Genomic DNA, 21,682 nt, shown 5'->3' with positions numbered 1-21,682 from the left:
TGGCTGGTCATGCTCACCATCCAAGGGTGTCCCCCTCGCCCCCACCTGGGCTGGGTATTTAAGCTGGCACTCAAGTCACCCGCCCCTCCCTCCCCAGCACCGTTCCCTGACTAGCACTCCTGGGCTCTTACTGCCACATTCAGGGTTTTGCCTAAGCCATTCTCCACCTTTCCCCACTTGTGCGAATTCCATCCCACTCACAAGGCCCGGCTCCAGTACCTCTCCTCCCAGGGAGCTCCCCTGACTCCCCAGCCCAGCTCTTCCTGTTGGAGGCACAGGACCAGCACACTAGAATGGGGGGGGGGGGGCCTCGAGCAAACTCACCAACAATCCCCAGAGGGAGCTTGTCTCAGACAATGCAAAGCCTAAGGAAGCAGCCTGGCTCCAGCCCTGCTCCCAGCAGTCCCAAAGCCCAAGCCAGCTGGGTGGTCTCCGTGCCTTCCCCGGACACCTGGGCTCTCTCCAGCCCGGCGCACCCCACCCACCCATGGCCCTGAGCCCAGAGTCCTGGCCGCAGATCTCCACCCTCAGTCCTAGGATGTGGCCCGAGAGGCTAGCGCTGGGCCATGACCAGCAGCGCTCACCCCCACCACCCCCTCCTCAGCTACCCCGAGAGCGGGAGCCAAACGGGACCCAACCCGTCTGCAACAGAGCCCCACCCAGACAGAACGGCAGACAGGGCTGCTGTGGCGAGTCCCCTGCACACAGAGAAAGGCAGCACCTCCCCCCGACAGCAGCGCAGACACGCTCTGCACATGCACAAACCCCAACACCCTCGACACTCCCAGGGGCAAGGAAGCAGAGCCACAGCAACTCAGAGACACATGGACACCGGCACACGGATGCCACCCCGAGGTCCCACACTGTGGGTCAGGGAGAAACCCACAAATACACAAAGAGATGCAGAGACGGAGACACAAAGGGAGATACAAACGAACACGCGTGTGAAGGGGAAGCCAGAGGCACAAATGTACACTGACGTGCAAACCCGAAACATCACGCACACTCTTGCACCAGGGCCCCTGGAGAAGTTGTAATTATAGCTCAAGTGGTATGTAAATCAAACCTCACAGGACAATACCCAGCCCCTAGCACCCAACAACTGGCATCCCCTCCAAAGGGCCAGACCCTGGCAGCAGGGAGGCCTCATCCCTTGAGGAGGATGGTCCCACCAGCCACTCACCTGTGGTCCGGTTGTTTCGAAGGAATTCCATCTGCAGTGTCTGTCCCGCCTGCTCGGCGAGAGCCAGGGGCGTGGGGACTTCAGGGTCCCCCGAGAAGCAGCTGACCCCAGCCCCACAGCCCAGGAGCGCCTGGGTCTCAGCCAGGTCTGAGGTTGTGACTGCGGCACACAGGGCCTGGGAGGAGGCGAGAGGAGTGGGGAGGGTCAGGCTAAGCCAGAGTGAGGGGCAAGTGGGACAGGGGTCGTGCTGCGGCGGGGTCGGGGTGCGGGGTCGGGAAGAGGAAGGAGTCAACCAGGTTAGGGGCCCACCCGCAGTGTGAAAGAGAAGAAAGGGAGGAAGAAAGACAGGAGGAGGAAAAGAAAAGCCAAGAGGAGTGAGGGGTGGCAGGGGCATCCCCACAGAGGCCAGGGGTCCTAGCAGTCCAGGCCTCACCCTGCTGACAGCCCCCTGGGACCCTGTCAGCCACCAGGCGTGTTCTCTAGAGGATCTCAAGCTCCCTCTGCCTTGTGGAAGGCCAGAGGGGGGTGCTTTGTAGCTCATTCCTCCCACATTTGAATTCCTCACCGCCTGCCCATCCCTCCCAACCAATGGGAGTTGCCGCCCCTCCTGGCTGGCGGGCTAGACTGGGCTGGGCTGGGGGCTGGACGCCTGGGTTCCTGGGAGGTGGAGGCCTGGCTCCCACTGGGCTTCTAGCTGGACTGAGCCTGACTGGGTGGGGCTGCTTGGGGGAAGGGCTGAAGGTTGACCAGAAGTCACAAGTGGCATCCCTCTGCCTCAGACCAGGCAACCTCCCACTCAGGCCAAGCCAGACCAGGGACAGGGCTTGGCTCCCGGCCTGTCAGGGCCTGGGGCCCATGAGGGGCCTCATCTTGAGTGGGGTGTGGATGGGGATGGGCTGGAGCAGCCAGCTGTTTTTCATGAGCCTGACAGGAAATAGCATCCCCATCAAGTTCACTCCTTTTGGCAGGATTCAGAAGGAGAAGGATGGGGTGAGGAGACAGAGGAATCAGGAGGGGAGGGAGGCAGACAGATGCTGGGGACGTGGCCTTGGCCCAAGGGTCAGGCCTGGCTCCTCCCTGCTTTGTCCCAACTGTCCCTGTGGCTTAGGCAGGGTCCTTCTGCCCTCTGGGCCTCAGTTTCCCTACAGGGCCACTCATCACTCTGAGCTAGTGGAAAAGATGGGCTGAAATAGAATGAGGAATGGGGGGGGGGGGGCGCATGAATAATGGGGGTGTTTTAGGAGGCCTCACAGGCCCAGTGCCCTGACCTTGTCCAGCTCCTCCTGGTTGCCAAAGAGCGGATGGTAGCGTCGGTACTTGCCCTCATGGTATTTGGCCTCTAGGTGGCACCGCCGGGCACCAGGGCTGCTGCTGGGCTGCAGAGCCTCACTGGGCGGCACGTTGGCTGCCCAGAAGTGGTTCCCAGCAGCATTGCCCAGCTGTAAGAAGAGCTGCGGGTGTGGGCAAGAGGTTAGAAGGGAGCCTACAGCCAGGGGCCCATGCCCCGCAAAATGTTGGTTTTGAGGTTGTTAGGTGAGGGGCTGGAAGAGCCAGGCCACCTGCCCACTTTCCCATCAGGGAAGCTGAGGGACAGCCTGGCCTGCTGGTGGCTATGGGTGCTCCCCCACCAACGCTGGGCCTGAGCCCAGTCCCTAGGACAAGAGGCAGACAGTCTGACAGGTGGACGCCCCAGGCCTGGTGCCTGGCTGGGGGCCTTGCTACTTCCCCACCCAGTCCCACATCTGGAACTCTGCATTCCTGAGACTATCACAGCTGGGGGTGGGGTGTCGGGGGGTGGCGGCTAACCCGTCAGCCAACTGGGTGGACAGGGATTTTGGAAACATCTCCTGTCCCTGACATTCCTCTCTGGGCTCAGGGGAAGAGGGGTGAGGGCAGACTGCGCACAAGAGTCTGGCATTCGGGGGACTAGTTTATTCATTCTTTCATTCTGCCGATCACTCATTCCACAGCCATTTCCTGGGCCTCCCACCTTGCCTGTTTGTCAGGGCCTGCGTGGGGTGCTGGGGTCAGAGCAGAGAACAAAGAGGAAACAGTCCCAGGCGCCACTGACTCACTCTGTGGCTTTGGGCAAGTTATTTTCTCTCCCTGGGCCTCAACGTCCTCATCTGTAAACTGGGGATTCTAACCCTAACTCACAGGGGATATGACACCCAAATTACTCTGAAGTCTGCAGCTTGGCTGGGGCTGTCAGGAAGGCCATGTGTGGTCGGGCCCTCGTCCAGCCTCCTGTTGCAGGTTCTCCCCTGTAACTACCACACATATCAGTACCTGGCAACCCCAAGTACACAGGCACAAATGTACACGTGTGAGCGTCCCCCAAATGGACATACTCACACCCATTGGTGCACATGAGTAGAGATAAAATGAAGTAAATATTTTAGGCTTTGCAGGACACAGTCTCTGTGGCATATTCCTCTTGGTGTTTTTTGTTGTTGTTGTTTGTTTTTTTAAGCAACCTTTTAAAATTGTAAAAACATTCTTAGCTCACTGGCCAGTTTGCTGACTTTGCCAAAAATCAGCTTTTCCAAAATCCCACCCCCTAGATGATCCCAAAGGTCTCTTCTAGCTCCAGGGTGCTGGGGTTGGTGAGATGGGGGAGATGGGGTTGGAAGACCCAGGCAGCAGCTGAGAGGGGCAGACCCCAAACATAGCTGGTTCCCCACCTCGATGAGTGTTTCCGTCCACACCTTCCTGTCCATCTTCAGGCTCCGCACCTTGGAGACACCAGCGCCCAGGCCACGGTGCTCCCCTGTAGACAGAGGACCAGACACGGGGTCATCTGGGCCCTCTCCTTTACATGAGCACTCCCCCCCTACCCCAGTGCCCATGGGGGCGGACAGGGAGAGGCCATGGGCAGGACCCAGGGGCTAGGCCTGCAGCTCCATCTCCCACACACTCCTGCCCAGGGCACCCCAAAACTGAGCGCTGTAATTGACACCTGGGTTCCTGCAGTAGTCCCCCAGCTGGTTCCCTACAGCCATGCTTGGCTCCCTGCAGGCCACTCTCCACACAGCCCAGCCAGAGTGATCTCTTTAAAATGCAAACCTCTTACTTCGAACCCCTGCTTTAGACTCTCTCTTAATTCTCCCCAGAATTAGATCAAAATTCCTTACCCGCTTCTTCTCCTCATCTCATGCCTCTCCCCCTCCCCTTCCCCCCCTAACGCTCAAATTCTCCTTCCTCTTCTAGTCATCCATGCTCATTCCTACCTGAGGGCCTTTGCACTCACTGTTCTTTCTGCCTGGATTCTCTTCCCCCATTTCCCCAAGGTTAGCTCCCTCCTGACATTCAGATCTCAGCTGACCTGTCACCTCCTCAGAGATGGCTTCTCAGCAAACACGTTCTCTACCTAGCACTTGTTATTGCCTGATACTTCTACTGGTTTGTGTATGTATTTTCTGCCTCTTCCCATCAGAATGTAAGCTGCCCGAGAGAAGGAATGTTGACTACCTGCCTTAGGGTCTAGCCTCAGTGCCTGGAACAAAGTCTGGCACACAGTGAGCGCTTAATAAATCTCTGTGAAATGAAAGGGGAGGGGGAAGTTGGGCTTGGAAGGATGCAGCCTTGCTCAGCTACAGATCCCACAAGGGACCCCTGGAGCAGGGGTTGGGCTGGGGGCACCATGAGTGCCTGGTACTGCCTGGCTCTGGCTTAGGCCTCCCCTCGCTCTGCAACCTCCTATGGAGCATCTCATCCACTCTGGACACCCTCACTCCTTCCATGAGCCGATGCCTTCCTAATCTGGTCTCCAATGGAGTCATCGCTTTCCACACCCATCCCTCATAGCCCAAGGCCTCCTAGACATTTGACCTAGATGTCCCGCAGCAACTTCCCAGAACTGTTCCACCCCTGGGTCCCCACCTCCAGCCAGCCAAGACTGTTCCCAGTGGGGCCCCTTTCCCAGCACTCGGCACAGTGCCCAGCACAGACCCTCAATAAACGCTGGTTGAACAGATGAATGTATCTTAGGCTCCACCCTCTTTCTCTCTCATCCTCCGCGTATGATCTGGGACTCTTCCTCCATAGGTCTAAACGTCTCTCAAACGCTCGCTTTCTGGGACCAGGCTCTACCTCCTCTCTCTTGTGGATCCGCAGCAGTCTCCTCACTCGTCTCCAGTCTCACCAGCTCTGACGCAGCTTCCACCCATCAGCCAGGGTCGGATGCACAAATCTGACCACGTCCCTCCCACCCCTGCCTCCCATCCCCCTCTGGATAAAACACCAGCTCCTCCCTCTGCTTGCAAAGCCCTGCCAGACCTGGCCTACTTCCGCTCTTCTGATGTGACAGCCGTGCTAGACTCCAACAGGCCTGGGCTCAAATCCAGACTCACTTACTTGCCAGGTAACCGTGAAGGAGCCACTTTCCCTCTCTGTGCCTCGGTGTCCCCACTCATGACGTGAGAAGTTGAATCCCTGCCGTGCAGGTTAATCACGGTGGGAAAGGCTTGACACAGAAGTGCAACTTCATAAACGATGCTCTCTGATACTGCCTTCGCTCCAGCCCCTCCAGCCAGCCAGACCACCTGCCTTCTCAACACGCCAGCCCTGTCCTGCCCTGGTCTGGCACCCCAACCCCCCTACACACCTGCACAGCGCTTGCAGATGACAACACAGAGGTTGATGGAGGCCCAGTCAGGCTGGGCAGCTCCGCAGTCAGCACAGAATCTGTTGGGGGCCACGGCCCAGATGCGCTCGGCCACCTCCCAGGTAGACAGGGCCTCGGCAATGGCTCTCTGCATGGCCTCCAGCCACTGCTCCTTCTCCAGCTCCGATTCGGCCGAGAAGCTGGGGACACAGAAGTGGGGTAGGGGACTGGTGGGAAAGGACTCAGAGGGATATGGGGGCAGCATGAGGGGGCACAGCATGAAGGGGGGTGAATAATGCATTGAGAGCTGACTGTCGGAAGAGGGAGGCGCCCAGGGTCTGTGGGGAGGGTGGGCGTGGACGAAGGCAAGGGCACCCCAAATCTGAGGGACGTGTGAATGAGGGCTGGGGGCGGAGGGGCCAGAGGAGGCTCTGCCCTGCCCAGGGAGTAGAAAACGCTGCTGGAAAGAAATGGTGGCCGAGCTAAGCCTTGACAGATGAGGAGGGCTTACCCAGGTGAAGAGGTAGAAAGGTGTTCTAGACAGAGGGAACAGCATGTGCGAACAGACAGGAGGGCACACAGGGCATTCCAGGGCCTGCGGGCAGGATGGGGGTACTGGCAGAAAAGAAGCTGGGAGACAGAGAAGGCAAGCCTGTGCCATGAAGAGGAGGTCAAAGTGTACCCAGAGGACAGTAGTGAAGCCGTAGAGGGTTTCAGGGGGGTGAGGGACACAGAGATGTTTTCCCTCTAGCTCTTTCTTTCCCTGCTGCCACCAAGTCACATGTGTGCATTCAAGATTCGGCTCCACCACTGCCATGGCCGAGGAGGGCATTGTTGCTGGAGATGGAATGGACGTCAGTGCTGCTTTACGAGAGGTGCTGAGACCACCCTCGCCCACGAAGGCTGAATCTGCCAAGCTGCCAAGGCCCCAGCCAAGCGCTAAGCCCGTCTCTGTGCGCTTGCGTCCAACTGGGGGAGCCCACGCACGCCAGGCTGGTGGAGGCCCTTGGAGCCGAACACCAAATCAACCTGATTAAGGTCCATGACAACAAGGATCTAGGGAAATGGGCAGGGCTCTGGAAAGCTGACAGAGAAGGAAAACTCCAGAGAAAGTGGCTGGTTACAGTTGTGTGGTAGTTAAGGAGGATGGCAAAGAATCTGATGCCATAGACGTCAATCAAAGATTACTACGAATCTAAGAAATGAACAAATACAAACTTGGCTTTCAACAAAAAGGAAAAAAAAGGATCCTCTGACGGTCACAGATAGGCAGCCCAAGGGTGAAGAGGCAGGCGCCAGGCCAGAGGGCCCACACGCCTAGGGCCTGCAGGAAAGGGGCCAGACGGAGGTGAGGGAGTGATGGAGGCAAGACGGGGGCAGTGATGGGTTTGCACAGGGGTGAGTAGGAGAGGTGGGGTCCCCGTGGGTGGAGATGGGGCCCAAGGAGGAGCAGTGAGCTGGGGAGGAATATAAGGGGGAAAATGTCCACAGAACCATTAGACGTGCAGCTCTAGAGCTCAGGAGAAAGACCCTGAAGGCAGAGATCTGAGCTCAGGGCAAAGGAGACGATGCTGGAGGAGGGGTGACACGGTTTAGACGGAGCAGTCACCGCACACTGTATCAGATACAGCTTCACAGAGACTGCCTCACAGACGAGGAAACTGAGGCACAGAGAGGCCAAGTGATTTGCCCAGGTCATGTAGTGACCCAGGGATGGACCCCAGATGTTACAGACTGAATCGTGTCCCCCTGAAATTCACAGGTTGAAGCCTCAAACCCCAGTGTGACTGTATCTGGAAATACGGCCATTAGGGAGGTAACTAAGGTTAAATAATGTCCTAAGAGCAGGTTTCTTTATAAAGAGAGGAAGGGACACCAGACATCTCTCTCTCGCTCCATGTGCACAGAGGAAAGGCCGTGTGAGGACACAGTGAGGCGGCGGCCACTTACAAGCCAGGAAGAGAGATCTCACCAGAAACTAACCCTGACAGAATCTTGACCTTGGACTTCCAGCCTCCAGAACTGTGAGAAAATAAACTTCTGTTGTTTAAGACCCTGGGTCTGTGGTATTCCGTCACGGCAGCTGAGCTGATACACAGGATTTGAACCCAGGCATGGCATAGTGCCTCAGAGGCAGTGGCTGAAGGCCTGGGAGTGGGCGAGTCTGTCTAGGTAGAAGACAGAGGACAGAGACAGACCACTGAGGGATGACTGAGGTCAGAGGAAACCAAGATGGTAGAGTCTTGGAGGCTCAGGGAGAAGCATCCAGGATGGACACGAGATAGGGAGTGAAGAGCAGCCTTTGATCACAAGCAACTATTATTGACAGACAAGCACTTTTGAGGGAGCAGGGCAGGCTGGAGGGGATAGCAGGGTGAGTGGGCGGTGCAGAAAGCCCATATGGGAGCACTGTGGCAGGGAAGGGGGGACTGTGATGGACAGAGAGAGGGGGGTATAAGTGAGATTTCTTAGAAGGAAGGGATCAGAGCAGGTTAGCAAGTGAAGGTAAAGGCCCAGCAGGTGGGTAGGGCTGGGAAGAGAGGGGAGAAATCCATCCTAGAAGAAGGGGCAGCTTCCTACATATGCAAGAAGAAAATACTGGGAGGGAGTGAGGATGCAGGTGAACAATGAGGGAGGCTCACCTGAAGATGCGGTAGGGGGTAGTGAGGTCGAAGCCACGTCGGTCCGCTGCTTCCTTCACGTTGCCCACGCTCATGTCAATGAAAGTGATGCCGATGCCCAGGTGGTACTCCTGGCAGTAGGTGGGAAGGGGTGAGGGCAAGGCCTGAGGGGTAGGGCTCAAGGCCCAGGGAGGGGGCAGAGAGGAGGGGGAGGTGGTACTTTAGGGACTAGAAAGTGCCCAGGAAGGAGATAAGGGAGGGCTCAGGAATCTGGGCATGGGTAAATGGACCTTGATCAGAGGCCATGTAGCAATAAATAAGAGGTGCAAGAGCCAGGGCGGTGATGGGAGGGTAATGCTCAGGGACCAGGCAGGAGAGGGGTCAGAACTAGGGGCAGGAAGGGGGGCAGGCAAAGAGCTGGGTCATAGGAAGGGGGAAAGGGTGGGGCTGAGGGACCAGGATAGGGGAGGTGGGGGCTGAGGGACCAGGTGGGCGGGGCTGAGGAACCAGGTGGGCGGGGCAGAGGGACCAGGTGGGTGGGGTTGAGGGAACAGGTGGGCAGGGGTTGGGGCTGAAGGACCAGGTGGGTGGGGGGCAGGGCTAAGGGGCTAGGTGGGCAGGGGGCATGGGAGAGGTTCAGCAGCCTGGCTGACCAGTCGCACCTCCAGATTCTTGTAAAGCTGCACTTTGTCCCCAACCACGGCCACATAGAGTTTATTCTTGAAGCCACGTAGTTCCAGGCTGCCGGCGCGGTCAGGGGGCTCTGAGCCTTGAACACCCAATGGATAAGCACTAGACAGTCGGGCCCGGGCACGCTGCTCAGCCACTGCCTGCTGCAGGGCCTGCATCCACTCCTTCCGCTCCGCTGCAGGCAAAGGGGAAGGGGTAAGCCCCAGCTCAGCCTGGTAGGGATCCCCCTAAGGGTTCCCCATTCCAGGCTCCTCAGGCAACACCTCTGCCAGAAAGCCCGCCCAGACTGGCCCACCTATCTCTAAGTTCTCTGACTTGGACAAGCTCAGGCTCCAATCTCAGCTGTGCCACTTAGGGTGGGCAAGGCACTTGGCCTCTCTGAGCCTGCTTCTCCCCTGTAAATGGGGATGTGTGGTTCTGAGGACTCAGCACAAAGCTGGTCAGAGGAGGCCCTCCCCTCCCCCACCTCACAGAGGGTTGACTCGTCTCTCGGTTTGATGTGGGGGGAGCAGATGTGCCCTGGTTCTCCTCCCCCACTTCTCAAGCCAAACTGCCAGTCTTCCTCCTGTCCCCCTCCCTACCATCACTCTCCGCCCGGAAGGCAAAGGTCCGGTTGTTCGTGATCACTTCAAACTTTTGGTCCCCAATAGCAGCCACTCGGGAGATGCAGGCCACAGGGACAAAGCGCTTTGAGTAGGCATCCTGGGGGAGAGAGAGGAGCCGACTGTGGGGGTGAGGCCCACAGAGGCCCAGCCCCTCCTTGTCTCCCTCAACCTCTGTTGAAATGAAGGTTGCAGCCCCACCTCCCACAGGTGGTCAGTGACAGCCCCTACACCAACCCTGGCCAAGGCCAAGGCTGGCCAATGGGCCAGGAGGACACAGTTCAAGGAGTCACACTACAGCTCTGGTGAGGACTCATCTAGGGAGGGACTCCGCCTGGGTCCAGTGTCGGGGTTCAACCCAAGACCAGGCTGAAGCAGGGTCATATCACGGACTAACACAGGCCTCACCTTGTTACTATCAAAGTATCGCAGGTGATCAGTATCCAGTCTCACCCATCGCTTCTGATAGATATAAGATCTGGAGAGGTAGAGGCAGAGGGACAACAGAGCAAAGGACTGGGAATTAGGGAGAGGCTCCGGGATCACCCTAGCCCCCTCTGGCAGCCACATACAAAGTTAGGAACAGCCAGGTCCAAGGGAGAAAGGATCCCAAGTGGTCACTGAGAAGATGAACTTTACCTACAGCAAGAGTGATTGAAGTCAGACTCAAAGTAGGACTTCCCAGTTTCGGGGGTTTTTTTTGTTTGTTTTTTTTTGTTTTTTTTTGGCTGCTCTGTGCAGTATGAGGGATCTTAGTTCCCCAACCAGGGATCAAACCCGTGCCCCTTGCATTGGGAGCGCAGAGTCTTAACCACTGGACCGCCAGAGAAAGGACTTCTCAGTTTTAAGGGTAATAAAGCATAGGTCTGGTGGGGATGATCGGCAGTTACAGTCTGCCTGGAGGGAGACCTGCTCCAATAACCCTGTCCCCTCTGGTTTTCTGATCCGCGATACCAGAATACTAGAGCCCACACCACGCAGAGCACCAGTAGGACCCAGCAGGCCTCACTCACCCTTGTGGTGGGTTCTTGTCCAGCCAGCCAGCCTTGATGACTGGTGGGCTGGGGGTGGGGCCCATAGGCAGCCCGTCCATGGGGTGCGGTGGGAGATCAGGGATCAGGAAGCTGCTGGGCAAGGATGAGCTCAGGCTGCTGGTGTGCCATCCACCACTGGGGGGAGAAGAGAGGGAATGAGGAGGCCAGAGTGGGGGCTCCCATGGGGTGGGGGCAGAGGAGATGGACAGGCTGGGCCGGGCTTGGGGAAGGAGGAGAGCTGGGTGGGAGAACCACCGGAGAGAAGAGGACGCTTACTTGGGGATGCCCTCGTAGGCATGGTCATCCTCATCTTCATCCCCTTGGTCGTCCCCGGACAGTTCCTCCCCCTCGCTCAGCAGACTGGCCACGCGCACGGCCCGAGGGACTTGGCTCACTGGGGGCTCCTCCTGCTCCCCAGACCCGCTCAGTGTCATGCTCCCCTTCAAGCCCCAGATCACACCCAACTAGGGGCTGCCACATCCCCCTCTGTCCACTCCACCCTGGACCCACACAACTCTGCACATTTACTTCTCTTTCCTCACGCTCCTCTCCTTCCCAACCCCCAGCAGTCTGCACAGGAACCCAGGGAGACGGGGTCACAAGGACAGAGAACACCAGTGCAGGCACGGGCCCAGGTGAGAGACAAAGACAGAAAGATAAAGGGCTAGAGAAAAAGACACATGGATGGAGAGTTAAGGCACTCAGAGAGAGGGTGACACGGGGACACAGAAAGTGAAACAGAGACAGAAGGACAGACACCCCAAGACAGATGTGCTCCAAACACCAAGGGAGAGAAGGGGCCACACAGCCATCCAGATGCAGTTGAAGACTGGATCTGGAGCCACAAACCAGAGCCCCCAGACCCCCACACAGCAAGACAGTGAAGGGGAAGGGAACTCTCCAGGGAGCCGGCTACCTACTCTCTATCTGGTGGTCCCCAGGGTCTGAAAGGCACCTGGGTAGCCCGCCCTCCACGCTGACAGGCAGACAGCCCAAACCCTAACCACTGCCTGACCCACCTTCTTGGTCATCACGGCAGCTGGGGCCCTCGGCCCCTCCTCTGGGACCTCATCGTAGTCAGGGTCATCTGGGGAGATAGAGGGGAGGGGGAGACTCAGCGGCAAAGAAGCCTGGCCTCCCCCAGCCTAAGAAAGACCCTGCCCCACCCTGGCTTGGCTTTCAAAAAAAGGCACAAAGGACAGGAAGTGCTATTTATATTCTCAGGGCTTCACAGGACAGCACTAGGGGGCGGCCAAAGGAGAGGCCAGGCCACCACAGGGAGGTCTGACCAGGCAGCAAGCTTGGGGATCAGGGTAGGGACTGTCTTAAAAAGGCTAAAAAAAAGCAACAAGAATCGAGACAAGAAAAGGTAGACAATCCAAGGAAAAGCAAACTGCCCATGACCATGGAAAACAGTCCCAGACTTTAAACCATGGGCAAATCAGGAAGTCTGCCATCTGCCCACACCTAACAGTCAATAGGTCAGAGAGCTGGGTGCTGTCTCCATTCTGAGGATGAAGGGAAGGATGCTCACCTGTCCAGGGCCACAGAGTGGGTCGGTGGCAGGGCCCAACAGAAAGGGGAGCACGATGCTTACGTCCTTGCAGACTCTCCAGCCCTGATCCCAGGCCACCTACCCAGAGCCCCATGCTTCGCTACGGCACTCACCAAACTCCGGGAGCAGGCGAAGAGGCTTCGGGGGAATCTCTGGGGGGCTGGGAGGTGGAGATGGGGGCTGGGGAGGCCCCCGGGGGAGGGTGGCCAGGGGCTCCTCAGGCTCTGGCTGGGGAGAGAATGATGGTGGCGGTGACAGTAACTCTTCTTCCTTGGCAGGAAGGCTGGGAACAGACCAAAATTTGGGCATCAAGTTCAGTGCGGCTGAGTCACTGCGCCAGCGACACTGAGACAGAAACAGGACTCAAACCCACTGCGCCCCCAGCTCACATGAGCAGCAGCACAACTCATTCATTCCACACACTCAGAGCCCTCCTTGCCTCACTCCCCTGCCCCAAAACCTCCAAGCTCCCCAGAGCAGGTACCTTCTTTGGCTTCATGAGCTGGCCCTGCCTTGCTGGGACAGGGTCACCTGTCCCCAAAGTGCTAACTTTTAGCCACATGTACCCACTTGGTCTCCACTCTAAAAGAGAGATGAAGACCAGAATGGGGTGGGGGGTGGTTTGCATCCTAGCCTGGGGAGTCAGGGAAGATTGGACCTGAGCTTTTATTTATTTATATTTTATTTATTTATTTATTTTTATTTTTGGCTGCATTGGGTCTTTGTTGCTGTGCACGGGCTTTCTCTAGTTGCGGCGAGCAGGGGCTACTCTTCATTGCCGTGCGTGGGCTTCTCATTGCAGTGGCTTCTCTTGTTGCGGAGCATGGGCTCTAGGTGCACGGGCTTCAGTAGTTGTGGCACGCAGGCTCAGTAGTTGTGGCTCGCGGCCTCTAGAGCACAGGCTCAGTAGTTGTGGCGCACGTGCTTAGTTGCTCCGTGGCATGTGGGATCTTCCCGGACCAGCGACCGAACCCGTGTCCCCTGCATTGGCAGGCGGATTCTTAACTACTGTGCCACCAGGGAAGTCCCTGGACCTGAGCTTTTAAGGATAAGAAGGCGTTTGTTGGAGAATGGATGGCGCAGGACTGAAATGGGCATCGAGGCCAAGGGCACAGACCAGAGCCTTAGAAACCAAGTCCTGAGGCCGTGAGCCTCTGGATCAAGACCATCTTCTCTCTTGTCTTGAATATTCACCATCCCCCGGGACCCCTCAAACTCACCTGAACCCACCACACTTCTCATCTCTGCCAGCACTCCCCCCAGAAGGCTTCTCTGACTCCAAGGCCAGGTTCAAGGTGCCTGGACTCCCACAGCCACAGTGCTCCTGTCTGTCTGTCTCAGCACAGATCGCACTGCTTCCTGCAGGTTGAGTGTCTCCAAAGGACATCAGAGACGTGGGTTTCAACCTTGCCTCAGTCTTAGTTCCTGTGTGTCCTGGGGCAAGCACCTAGCCTTTCTGAGCCTCAGTTTCCTCTTCTGTAAAATGAGGACTACAAAACTGTTGTGGCAGGGTGGCTGGAGGGGATTAACCAAGACAAGGCGTGTCGTGCGTCAGCACACAGGATGCACAGAGACCACCAGCCGAACAGGTGCCTGAGCTCTAGAAGCCTGGCCCCAACTGCGGTCTCTGCCAGCATCCAGCAGGGGCTGAGGAGGAGCATTAGAGCGGGTGGGCAACTTTCTTCACTGGTGATTTCAGCCTGGTCTACTGCCCCAGTGTTCCTGGCAGTGGCTGACAGTGTGTGACCACCGAGAAAGCAAGGAAGGGCTGGGACATGACCATGATGCCAGGCCTTTGCTCCTGCTGTTGCCTCCTGCAGGAATACCTTGCTCCCTGGTCTCTGATCAGAGAACATCTACTCATTCTTTAACTTCTTACTCAAGTGCCCCTTCTCTGAAAGTTTTTCCTGACCCCTCCTTCCTGCTCCTCCAGGCCCTGCCCACGTTCCCCTCTGATATGAGCTTTAGATGAATTATTCCAAGTAACTTTTGCTTTTTAGTACCTCCCTCCTTTGTGCCAGGTACTGTGCTAGCATCTAAGCCAGGACCTGAACCTTGACTCCACAGTCTGGGTGCTTCTTAGGACACCTGGCTACTTCCACATTACCCTGCACCCTATCTCCTTCCTCTCCAAGGGTAAAGAATGAACAAAAAAACTCTTTCCCCCTAGAAACCTGCTAAAAGTACTATGTCAGCCATGCTCTGAGGCAACAATGCCTTTGGCAAAAGTGGCCTGAGTGTGGAACTGCACCTAGACTAGGAGAAACTGTAAGTGGTCTCTTGACCTGGGGGAGAAGTCGGAGCTTTGGACTTCCCAGAGTGTGGTGGCTCGTAACCGGGCACAGCCTGTGCAGGGACCTGAAACCACACTTGTGCGGTTGTTAGAAGACATACCGGCCCCTTGGGGCAAGAGTTCTCTAAGCCAGGGTGGCGCCCACACCTGTTGGCTGTGAGTCTCATCCCTCATCCCTGAGCTGCCCCCTGGAGGACCACAGAGAACAGCTCCTGGACAGATGTGTGGACAGTGGCACTGACTGCCACAAGGACCCCACAGCAGAGGAAGACCTGCTGCTGTCCTGGTGGCCAGCTATTCCCTCTCTATATGCTTCTCAGGGAATCTGATGCCAAGTGGGCCTAGGGTAGGGGTTTAGCTGGACCTACGAAGACCCCCTGATGGACACTGTACTAGGCTGTCTCCCCGACTTGACCTTGAGTCTCTTTAGGGCAGGGGCAGTCTTGGATTTGACTCTTTATCCCCACAGCCCATCCATAGGGCCTGGCTGAGTGAGCAACGAGAGCATGTTGGATGGGTGGGTGGGGGGTGGATGGGTAGGTGGATAGGTTGGCCGACAGGGTGGGGAGAGAAGCAAATGAAAGGCTGAGTGAGTACACACAGGCCCAAGGGCATGACCTGCAGTGTCGGCCCCCCAGCTAGTCAAGCACAATGCCCTTGGAGACTTTTTGACAAGCAAAGCAGTCTATCACACAGTCTCCCAGACTCCAAGAGGAAGGGGCCCTCGGGGGCCCAGCCTGTGATCAGCTGACAGCAGAGCTCCAAGCTGTTGGACCAGGACCAGTCAGACTGGCTCAGAGCAGGGGGGACAGGCTCTGCCCTTCCAATACCAAGCAGGCTGAGTGGGCCTGGCTCCCCACCTCCCCCAGGACTGAGGGCCAGTGCTGAGGCAAAGGTGATGGCAACAGAGTATCCTCAGAGCCCAAGCGGCATCGGTCCTCCCATCTCTGGCCCCTAGTCCTCCCCCATCACTGCCTGATCATATGAGAGGGTTCTGCCCTTCCTGAGGCCTGCCTCCCCAGCATGTGGGTTCCCTAAGACAAGTGCCATACCCACCTTCTTCACTACCGTATGCCCAGCACGCAGCAGGGATGAATAAATAAATGAAGACCTGGATTAATTAATTCTTATTAATTATGTGTGTGTGTGTTTTCCCAGCTGTCCTCTAGGTGCTTTACGTGGATTCATTCATTCAATAACGTATGGCTTATTGCTATTCCCACTTTACAGATGAGGAAACAGAGGCACAGAGACACGAAGTAATTTGTCCTTGGTCCCACAGCTGGGATGTGCACCCAGGAAGTCCAGCACCACAGCTGAAAGCTCAACCACCAGTGGCAAATGAGGAGGCCACAGCCAGGATCTGAGGGCTTCTCTGAGGCCCGTCTCCTCACACTGGCCACCCAACTCAGGATCCAGGCAGCTCTAGGGTTGATGTTCCATCCAAAAGGAAATGTGATCACAGTTCTGATGGCCGTGTTACCACGGTAAGAAAGGAGAGGGGAACAGATGCTAAGGGCTCCTCTCCCAGCAAAGCCTTTGCAGGAAGAGGGCTATGTGCCAAGAAGGTGGGAGCAAGGGGGCCCCATGGGCCTCCCGACCTCATTCTAGACACCTCCTCCAGGAAGCCTCCAAGCTGACCCCCCGCCTGCCTACCACAGGGCACCAGGGTCATGCTGAGTCAGAGCCAGGCCCAGGAAAGGAGAAGTGGTATCAGGAAGGCACGGATGTGGGAAAATCCCAGGGGAAGGGGCAGTGCCCACAGAATGACCCTAACCCAGCCAGAGTCCTGGCCACTCAGTGCCTACACCCCTTAGAGCAGCCCCAGCTCCAGTCTGCAGCTAAGGTCCAGCTGGGATGTTCCCCACTGATCTCTGACCCCACAAGACCAGAAGATCAACCCCAAACCTGAGCAGGGACTCAGTGGTCCCTCCTATGAGCCTTCGCTCACACCACTTCCTCTTGCCTGCATCTCCCTGCCCTCTCCTTACATCTCAGTCCATGGAAAGCCTATCTGTACCTCAAAATATGGCTCAATGGGCCTCTTCTAGGTAGCCTCCAAGATGCCCACACAGAGCTGCTCACCCCCTGCCCCTCATTCCTGGCTCCTCTGCTCCTTCAGCCCCTTTCTCCTCTATCCAAGTGACATATGGATCTGGGCACTCCTGGGCAGGGCCCAGTCCAGCCCGGGTCCTCAGCCTAAGAAGGTCTGTTTTATTGGTTTAGGGCAAATACACACAGCCAACCTTGTATCTGCGGTTGAGGGATATATGAGGGTCCCGAGCCAGAATGGGTACGAGTAGAGTGACCATATAATTAATCATATAAACCAGAACATTTCTGAGAGTTAAAAGAGGCCCTATTAATAACTATGTCAGGGCAACAGGTGTAAGCAGGCCTGTCCTGGACGAAATGATATTTGTGGTCACTGTAGGTAAGAGACAGAGCTTTGCAGCCAGGTGGGTCTGGGCTTGCATCCCAGCGAGACCTCCCATCAGTTTGTGTCCTTACAAAGCAGGTCACTTTACCTCTGAGCCTCAGGTTCCTCTCTGGTCTGCTTCCAGGTTCACTGATAATTCAGTAAGGAGAGCCAACTGCCACACATCACCAGCACAACTTTCTCACCCTTCCTGTGGCGGAAGGAGGCTAAGGCCCCACAGGATGGGCCAGTAACCTGTGCCATAGCCCTCTCCTCCAGGGTGGCCCCTGGCTCTCCCTTCACTCCTTTCTATTTATGTCAATCACCATAAGGGCAGATGGGCAGGGCTGCAGAGTTGGGCAGCCTGCATATCTCAGGCTGGCCTTGAACTGATCCACTCTTACATTCCAGCCAACCTTGACTGAGCTGCATTCCATAAATGCATACTTCCAGGCTTTTGCATACGTTGTTCCTTCCACCAGGAACGCAATTCCATCTGGCCATCTCCTACTCCTCCTTCCAAAGGTGCAAATCATACATCTTCCCCTTCCACTTTGCGCCTCCCTTCATGCCCCAGGGGCCTCCTGAGGCTTCTCCAGTCCCCACACTTCTGAGCACTCAGTATAGTTGTATCTGTCAATGTTTGCTTCACTGAACTGACCTCAGGGGACCAAGGACCCAGGCCTATACCCTGTCCTGGAATCAGGACTTTCCCCCTACAGGGTCACACAGGGCTTGGAGGGAACCAGCCCAAACCCACCTCCTGGATTTTCACCAGCAGGGCCAAGAGGTGGGATCAGACTCTGATTTGGACACATCTGCCTCCTCTTCTGCCCTCCTCTTCCCACAGGGGCAATCTTTCCCAACTGCCTACTTCCTCGTTCTTCTTGGGGCCCAGGCCTCAGCCCTATGTTTCTTTCTTCCTCCGTGGTTGCCCTCGTCCTTCCTTCTCCATCATGAGGCCCAAGGGTCAGTCCCTCTAGCGCTTTCCGGGCTCTGTCCTATTTACTTCTGTCCAAGCCACGGCAGAGAAAGCCCTTCTTGGGGTCTCACTTGCTTAGATGTTACGTCTGCGGTATGCCTCTCAGCTTTTGCATATGCTGTGAGTCCCCTCAGGCCAATCCCTCGCCATGCCAACACAGAGGGGGCTTCCTTGACTGTGTTCGGAATGAATGAATGACCATCGCCCCACTCACATACTGATTACTGGAGGTCAGCAGCTCTCCATCCCTCCATACAGCAGTGCCTGACTGACCTGGCATCCACCCTCAAAACCAAGGTTTCACCCAGCTCTTTGTACTTCACCCTGGAACAATATAGCTACCACTTGCTAAGTACCTGCTATGTGCCAGACATCCTGCTGGGAGTCTTTTTTTTGTTTAATCCCCAGATGACCCGGATCATCGACTCCCCTGTGCTCAGGACACGCCTCCTTCGCCAGGAAGTCCACCCAAACTGCTCCCTCCTCTAAGCTCACACAGTTGGGAGTCTTGCTGTCATGGGCAGGAAAGGGCTGAGGCCCAGGTCTCCCATGGCAGCTCTTCCTGCTTCCCAGGCCTGACCCTGTGCTGGCTTGTGAAGGCAGCGGGGGGAGGAAGTTCACCCTTCAGGTGGCTCACAACTGTACTAGCCCCTCTCCCCCATCCCAGGGCTGGCCTGGCTGGAGGAGAAGGTGCAGGTGTCTGCTGGGCCCTATGGAAAGATGAGCCAAGGGTGCAGGGCAGGGCCAGGTACACAGACAGGGCCTGGTTAGAGGAATCTCTATGTCCCCAGTGGCCCAAGCACAGGGTTATTGAGCTCATTAGGGATCACAGCAACTGGGGGGAGCCCCGCAATGACACAGGCACCCCCACCACACCACCAGCCCTGGAAGGAGGGATAGGAAGTCGCCAGCTAAGTGCCAGCCCTTGGCAGGCCTTCCTATCACCTGGACTTGGGGGAGGGCAAGGGGGCTCTGGTAGGAGCTGCCCAGAGCCACAGCACCCTTGAATTTGACCCTGAGAGAAGTCACCTAAGCCTCTGGAGGCAATCCTCAGTGGGGTGCAGGGAGTCAGAACCGAGATCAGCACCAGATCCTTCTTGGGGCAGAGACCCCACAGAGGAGGAGTCTGTGCAGCCCAGAAAACAGGCCCCGGGGGGCTCCCAGCGGACCGCGGAGAGAGGTTTATGGGGAGATGGAGACCTGGAAAGCCCAGGGCAGAGAGGGGGAAGAGAGAGGGGAGAAAAGGAAAGGGCAGGAGAAAAACAGAAAATGTAGAGAAAGTGAAAGAAGTCAGAAAATTCTGAGAGTAAAAAAGGGAGGGGGAGGAGACCAGCACAGAAAACCCAGCCTGCGGAGAGGTGGCAGACAGACAGGGATTCCTGCCCTCCCAGGCCCGCCAGAGGAGCCTCCCCACCTTCCCCTGGCCGACAGCCCAGCCCAAGGCGGCCCCTCGCTCACCCTCTGACGCCCTCTGGGTCCGGGGCCCGAGGACTCCTGTGGCTCTGGTCAGCCGGGCCCAGCGTGTGCCGTTCCCTGCCTGTGCAGCCTGTGTCCGACCTGGGCTGGTCTCACAGACAGCCTGGCCCCACTCCCTGGGTATGCCTGAGGCCGCGTCTGGGTCCAGGCATGGCTCTGTGCACCCGTGATTTGGGTCTGAGTGTCTGTGATCACTTGTCTGAGTGTGTGTTCCTGTGTGTAACTGTGGGTCTGTCCGCGAGAGTGAGTGAGTGTGTGTACGTGTACGTGTGTGTCTGTGTCTGAATTCAGCTCTGGTCTCCTCTAGCTTCCTGCTCTCCGCCTCCCCCCGCCCCCCTGCAGCCCTGGCCAACACACACACTTCCTGAAAACACGGACTGAGACAGAGAGAAAAGTCACCCAGAATCCTCCGGGACAGACACTTCCTCTCCGCCCCCAGGCTGCCCCCCCACCTAGCTGGAGTGAGTGGACAAGCCACCCCAGTGCCATCTAGCAGGACCTTACAGAGTGGACACCCAGAAGGCCCTGGCCTTGGCTGGCCCCTCCCCACGCCCACAAGGAGGCCCAGAGAAGCTGGGAAAGAGGTTCTCTGAAAGGAGCAAGTTCTGCCCTGGCAACAAGTGATCAGCCTTCAGGAAGACCAGGGATTGGCTGGGCTGCAGGGTGGTCGAGGGCACAGGTGGGAGGCCTTGCAGTGTGACTCTAGCTGGTAGCTGTACTGTCTGGACAAATACTCCCTCTTCCCAAGGTATCTCCAGACATCCAGGTATCAGAGGAAGAAACAGAGGCCCAGAGCAGCCTAGGAGGGGCTCTGCCGGGTGACCCTGGAACCCTGGATCAGCAATGACCTCTCTGCCACGCTCAGGGAAGCAGGCTCAGAGCGTTCACATCTATGATACTTAGAGCTGAGTAGACAGTCCCAGGCCAGGAGGCAGGGTTTGAACATGAGCTTCCCCTGCGCTGGGCTGTGTGACTTTGAAGAAGTTTCTCAGGATCTCTGGACTTGTCAGCTAGTTCCCTATGACAGGCTTAAGTGATGGTGGGTGTGCAGACCCTTTGAGGGTGCAATGGGGTCCTCCCAGGCCAGGCAGAATAATGAACCTGGTTCTGAGAGTCCTGACCCAGCTGGGGCAGAGGGGAGAGGACCCCGTCCCTGCTCCTTTTCTGCCTGCCTCCCTTGAAGTGTCTCCCTTTCTAAGAGGCCTGGGGTGACAGAGATTGGGTAGTGGGAAGGGATTTGGGGTGTCCTGTAACCCTACTGTCCAGGGTCCACTAGGGGTTGAGTCAGCATGGGCAGCACATGTGCTCAGCGCCCGGCAGTACAAAAGCTCATGCAGGCCTCATCTATTTACTAACACAGCAAACACTTGCTGAGTGCCTATTAGGCACCTGGCACTGTTTCAGATGTTGGGGATTCAGTAGTAGATGAAACTGACGAGCATCTGAGCACTAACGGAGCTGACATTCTAGGGGGCTCAGCCTCTTGGCAGCATGTGCAAACACAGCACAAGCACACACTGGCTCACACCTGACAGTACACAAATAACACACATGCCAATTCACCACCCACATCACACGCACTCACAAATACACTCACGCTGTTTGAGTCCCCACAATACCAGTAGGCATGGGCATGTGTATGTGTGCACACAGGCCTTGATAAATTTGCACACACTACAGCAAGTCACCACTGAAACTGTATAAATCCCCACCTGCATGCATACGTTAGGATCATACATCGCCTCCCTTAGAACATGTGTGGATGCAAAAATACACAGACACGCTACTACCCTGACAGACACACGCCTATGGGTGCACACTCACAAACCAGCCAGGCATGCCCTCATGTGGAGTCACTAAATCCCAAATTCTGCCGGGGAGCCCAGTGATGGACCGGAGCCAGGCAAAAATGCTCCCTCAGTCACCACCTGATCTGGTGTAAGAGGCCCTACGATTGAGAGGGTGAGACCCTCATCACTAGAGGGTGCAGGCAAGGACAGGAAGGCCACATCAGGAAGCAGGGACTCCTGCAAGGGGGGCAGGAGCAGGCCAGGCTGAGCAGTCTTCCACTGCGCACCACGGAGCCTGGAGTCATAGCAAGGGGCTATGAGGGGACAGGGTAGCCAGTCAGGCTCCATCCTCGCCCCAAACCTGCCCAGCCTTCGCCTGTTACACATATGTGAGGCTCTGTCCGCCCTTAGTTTTTCTCCCTCCGGGCTTT

General features: G+C 56.9%; 1 protein-coding gene and 1 pseudogene across 6 annotated transcripts in view; one reads left to right on the top strand and one right to left on the bottom strand.

Moving 5' to 3' along the window:
• ARAP1 (ArfGAP with RhoGAP domain, ankyrin repeat and PH domain 1) overlaps nt 1-21,682 on the bottom strand; it is a 62,976-nt gene that overhangs the window by 16,172 nt on the left and 25,122 nt on the right. For 5 of the 6 annotated variants that reach the window (XM_059930868.1, XM_059930863.1, XM_059930866.1 and 2 more), the window contains 12 exons: nt 12,405-12,574; nt 11,756-11,823; nt 11,013-11,143; nt 10,716-10,871; nt 10,111-10,180; nt 9,682-9,802; nt 9,073-9,275; nt 8,432-8,541; nt 5,790-5,989; nt 3,868-3,953; nt 2,452-2,634; nt 1,184-1,358 (listed from right to left, as the gene is read on the bottom strand). In XM_059930868.1, the coding sequence (XP_059786851.1) occupies nt 1,184-1,358; nt 2,452-2,634; nt 3,868-3,953; nt 5,790-5,989; nt 8,432-8,541; nt 9,073-9,275; nt 9,682-9,802; nt 10,111-10,180; nt 10,716-10,871; nt 11,013-11,143; nt 11,756-11,823; nt 12,405-12,574 (1,673 nt within the window). Of the gene's footprint in view, nt 1-1,183; nt 1,359-2,451; nt 2,635-3,867; nt 3,954-5,789; nt 5,990-8,431; nt 8,542-9,072; nt 9,276-9,681; nt 9,803-10,110; nt 10,181-10,715; nt 10,872-11,012; nt 11,144-11,755; nt 11,824-12,404; nt 12,575-19,443; nt 19,543-21,682 lie in introns of those variants that run through there. The other variant, XM_059930869.1, reaches the window with a different exon arrangement.
• On the top strand, nt 6,605-6,995 carry LOC132369798 (small ribosomal subunit protein eS12-like; annotated as a pseudogene).

This window comes from Balaenoptera ricei, chromosome 8 (genome assembly GCF_028023285.1).
Source record: "Balaenoptera ricei isolate mBalRic1 chromosome 8, mBalRic1.hap2, whole genome shotgun sequence".
NCBI lineage: Eukaryota > Metazoa > Chordata > Mammalia > Artiodactyla > Balaenopteridae > Balaenoptera > Balaenoptera ricei.
The sequence above is the reverse complement of the archived record's forward strand: the minus strand, read 5'-3'. Positions and strand labels throughout refer to the sequence as shown.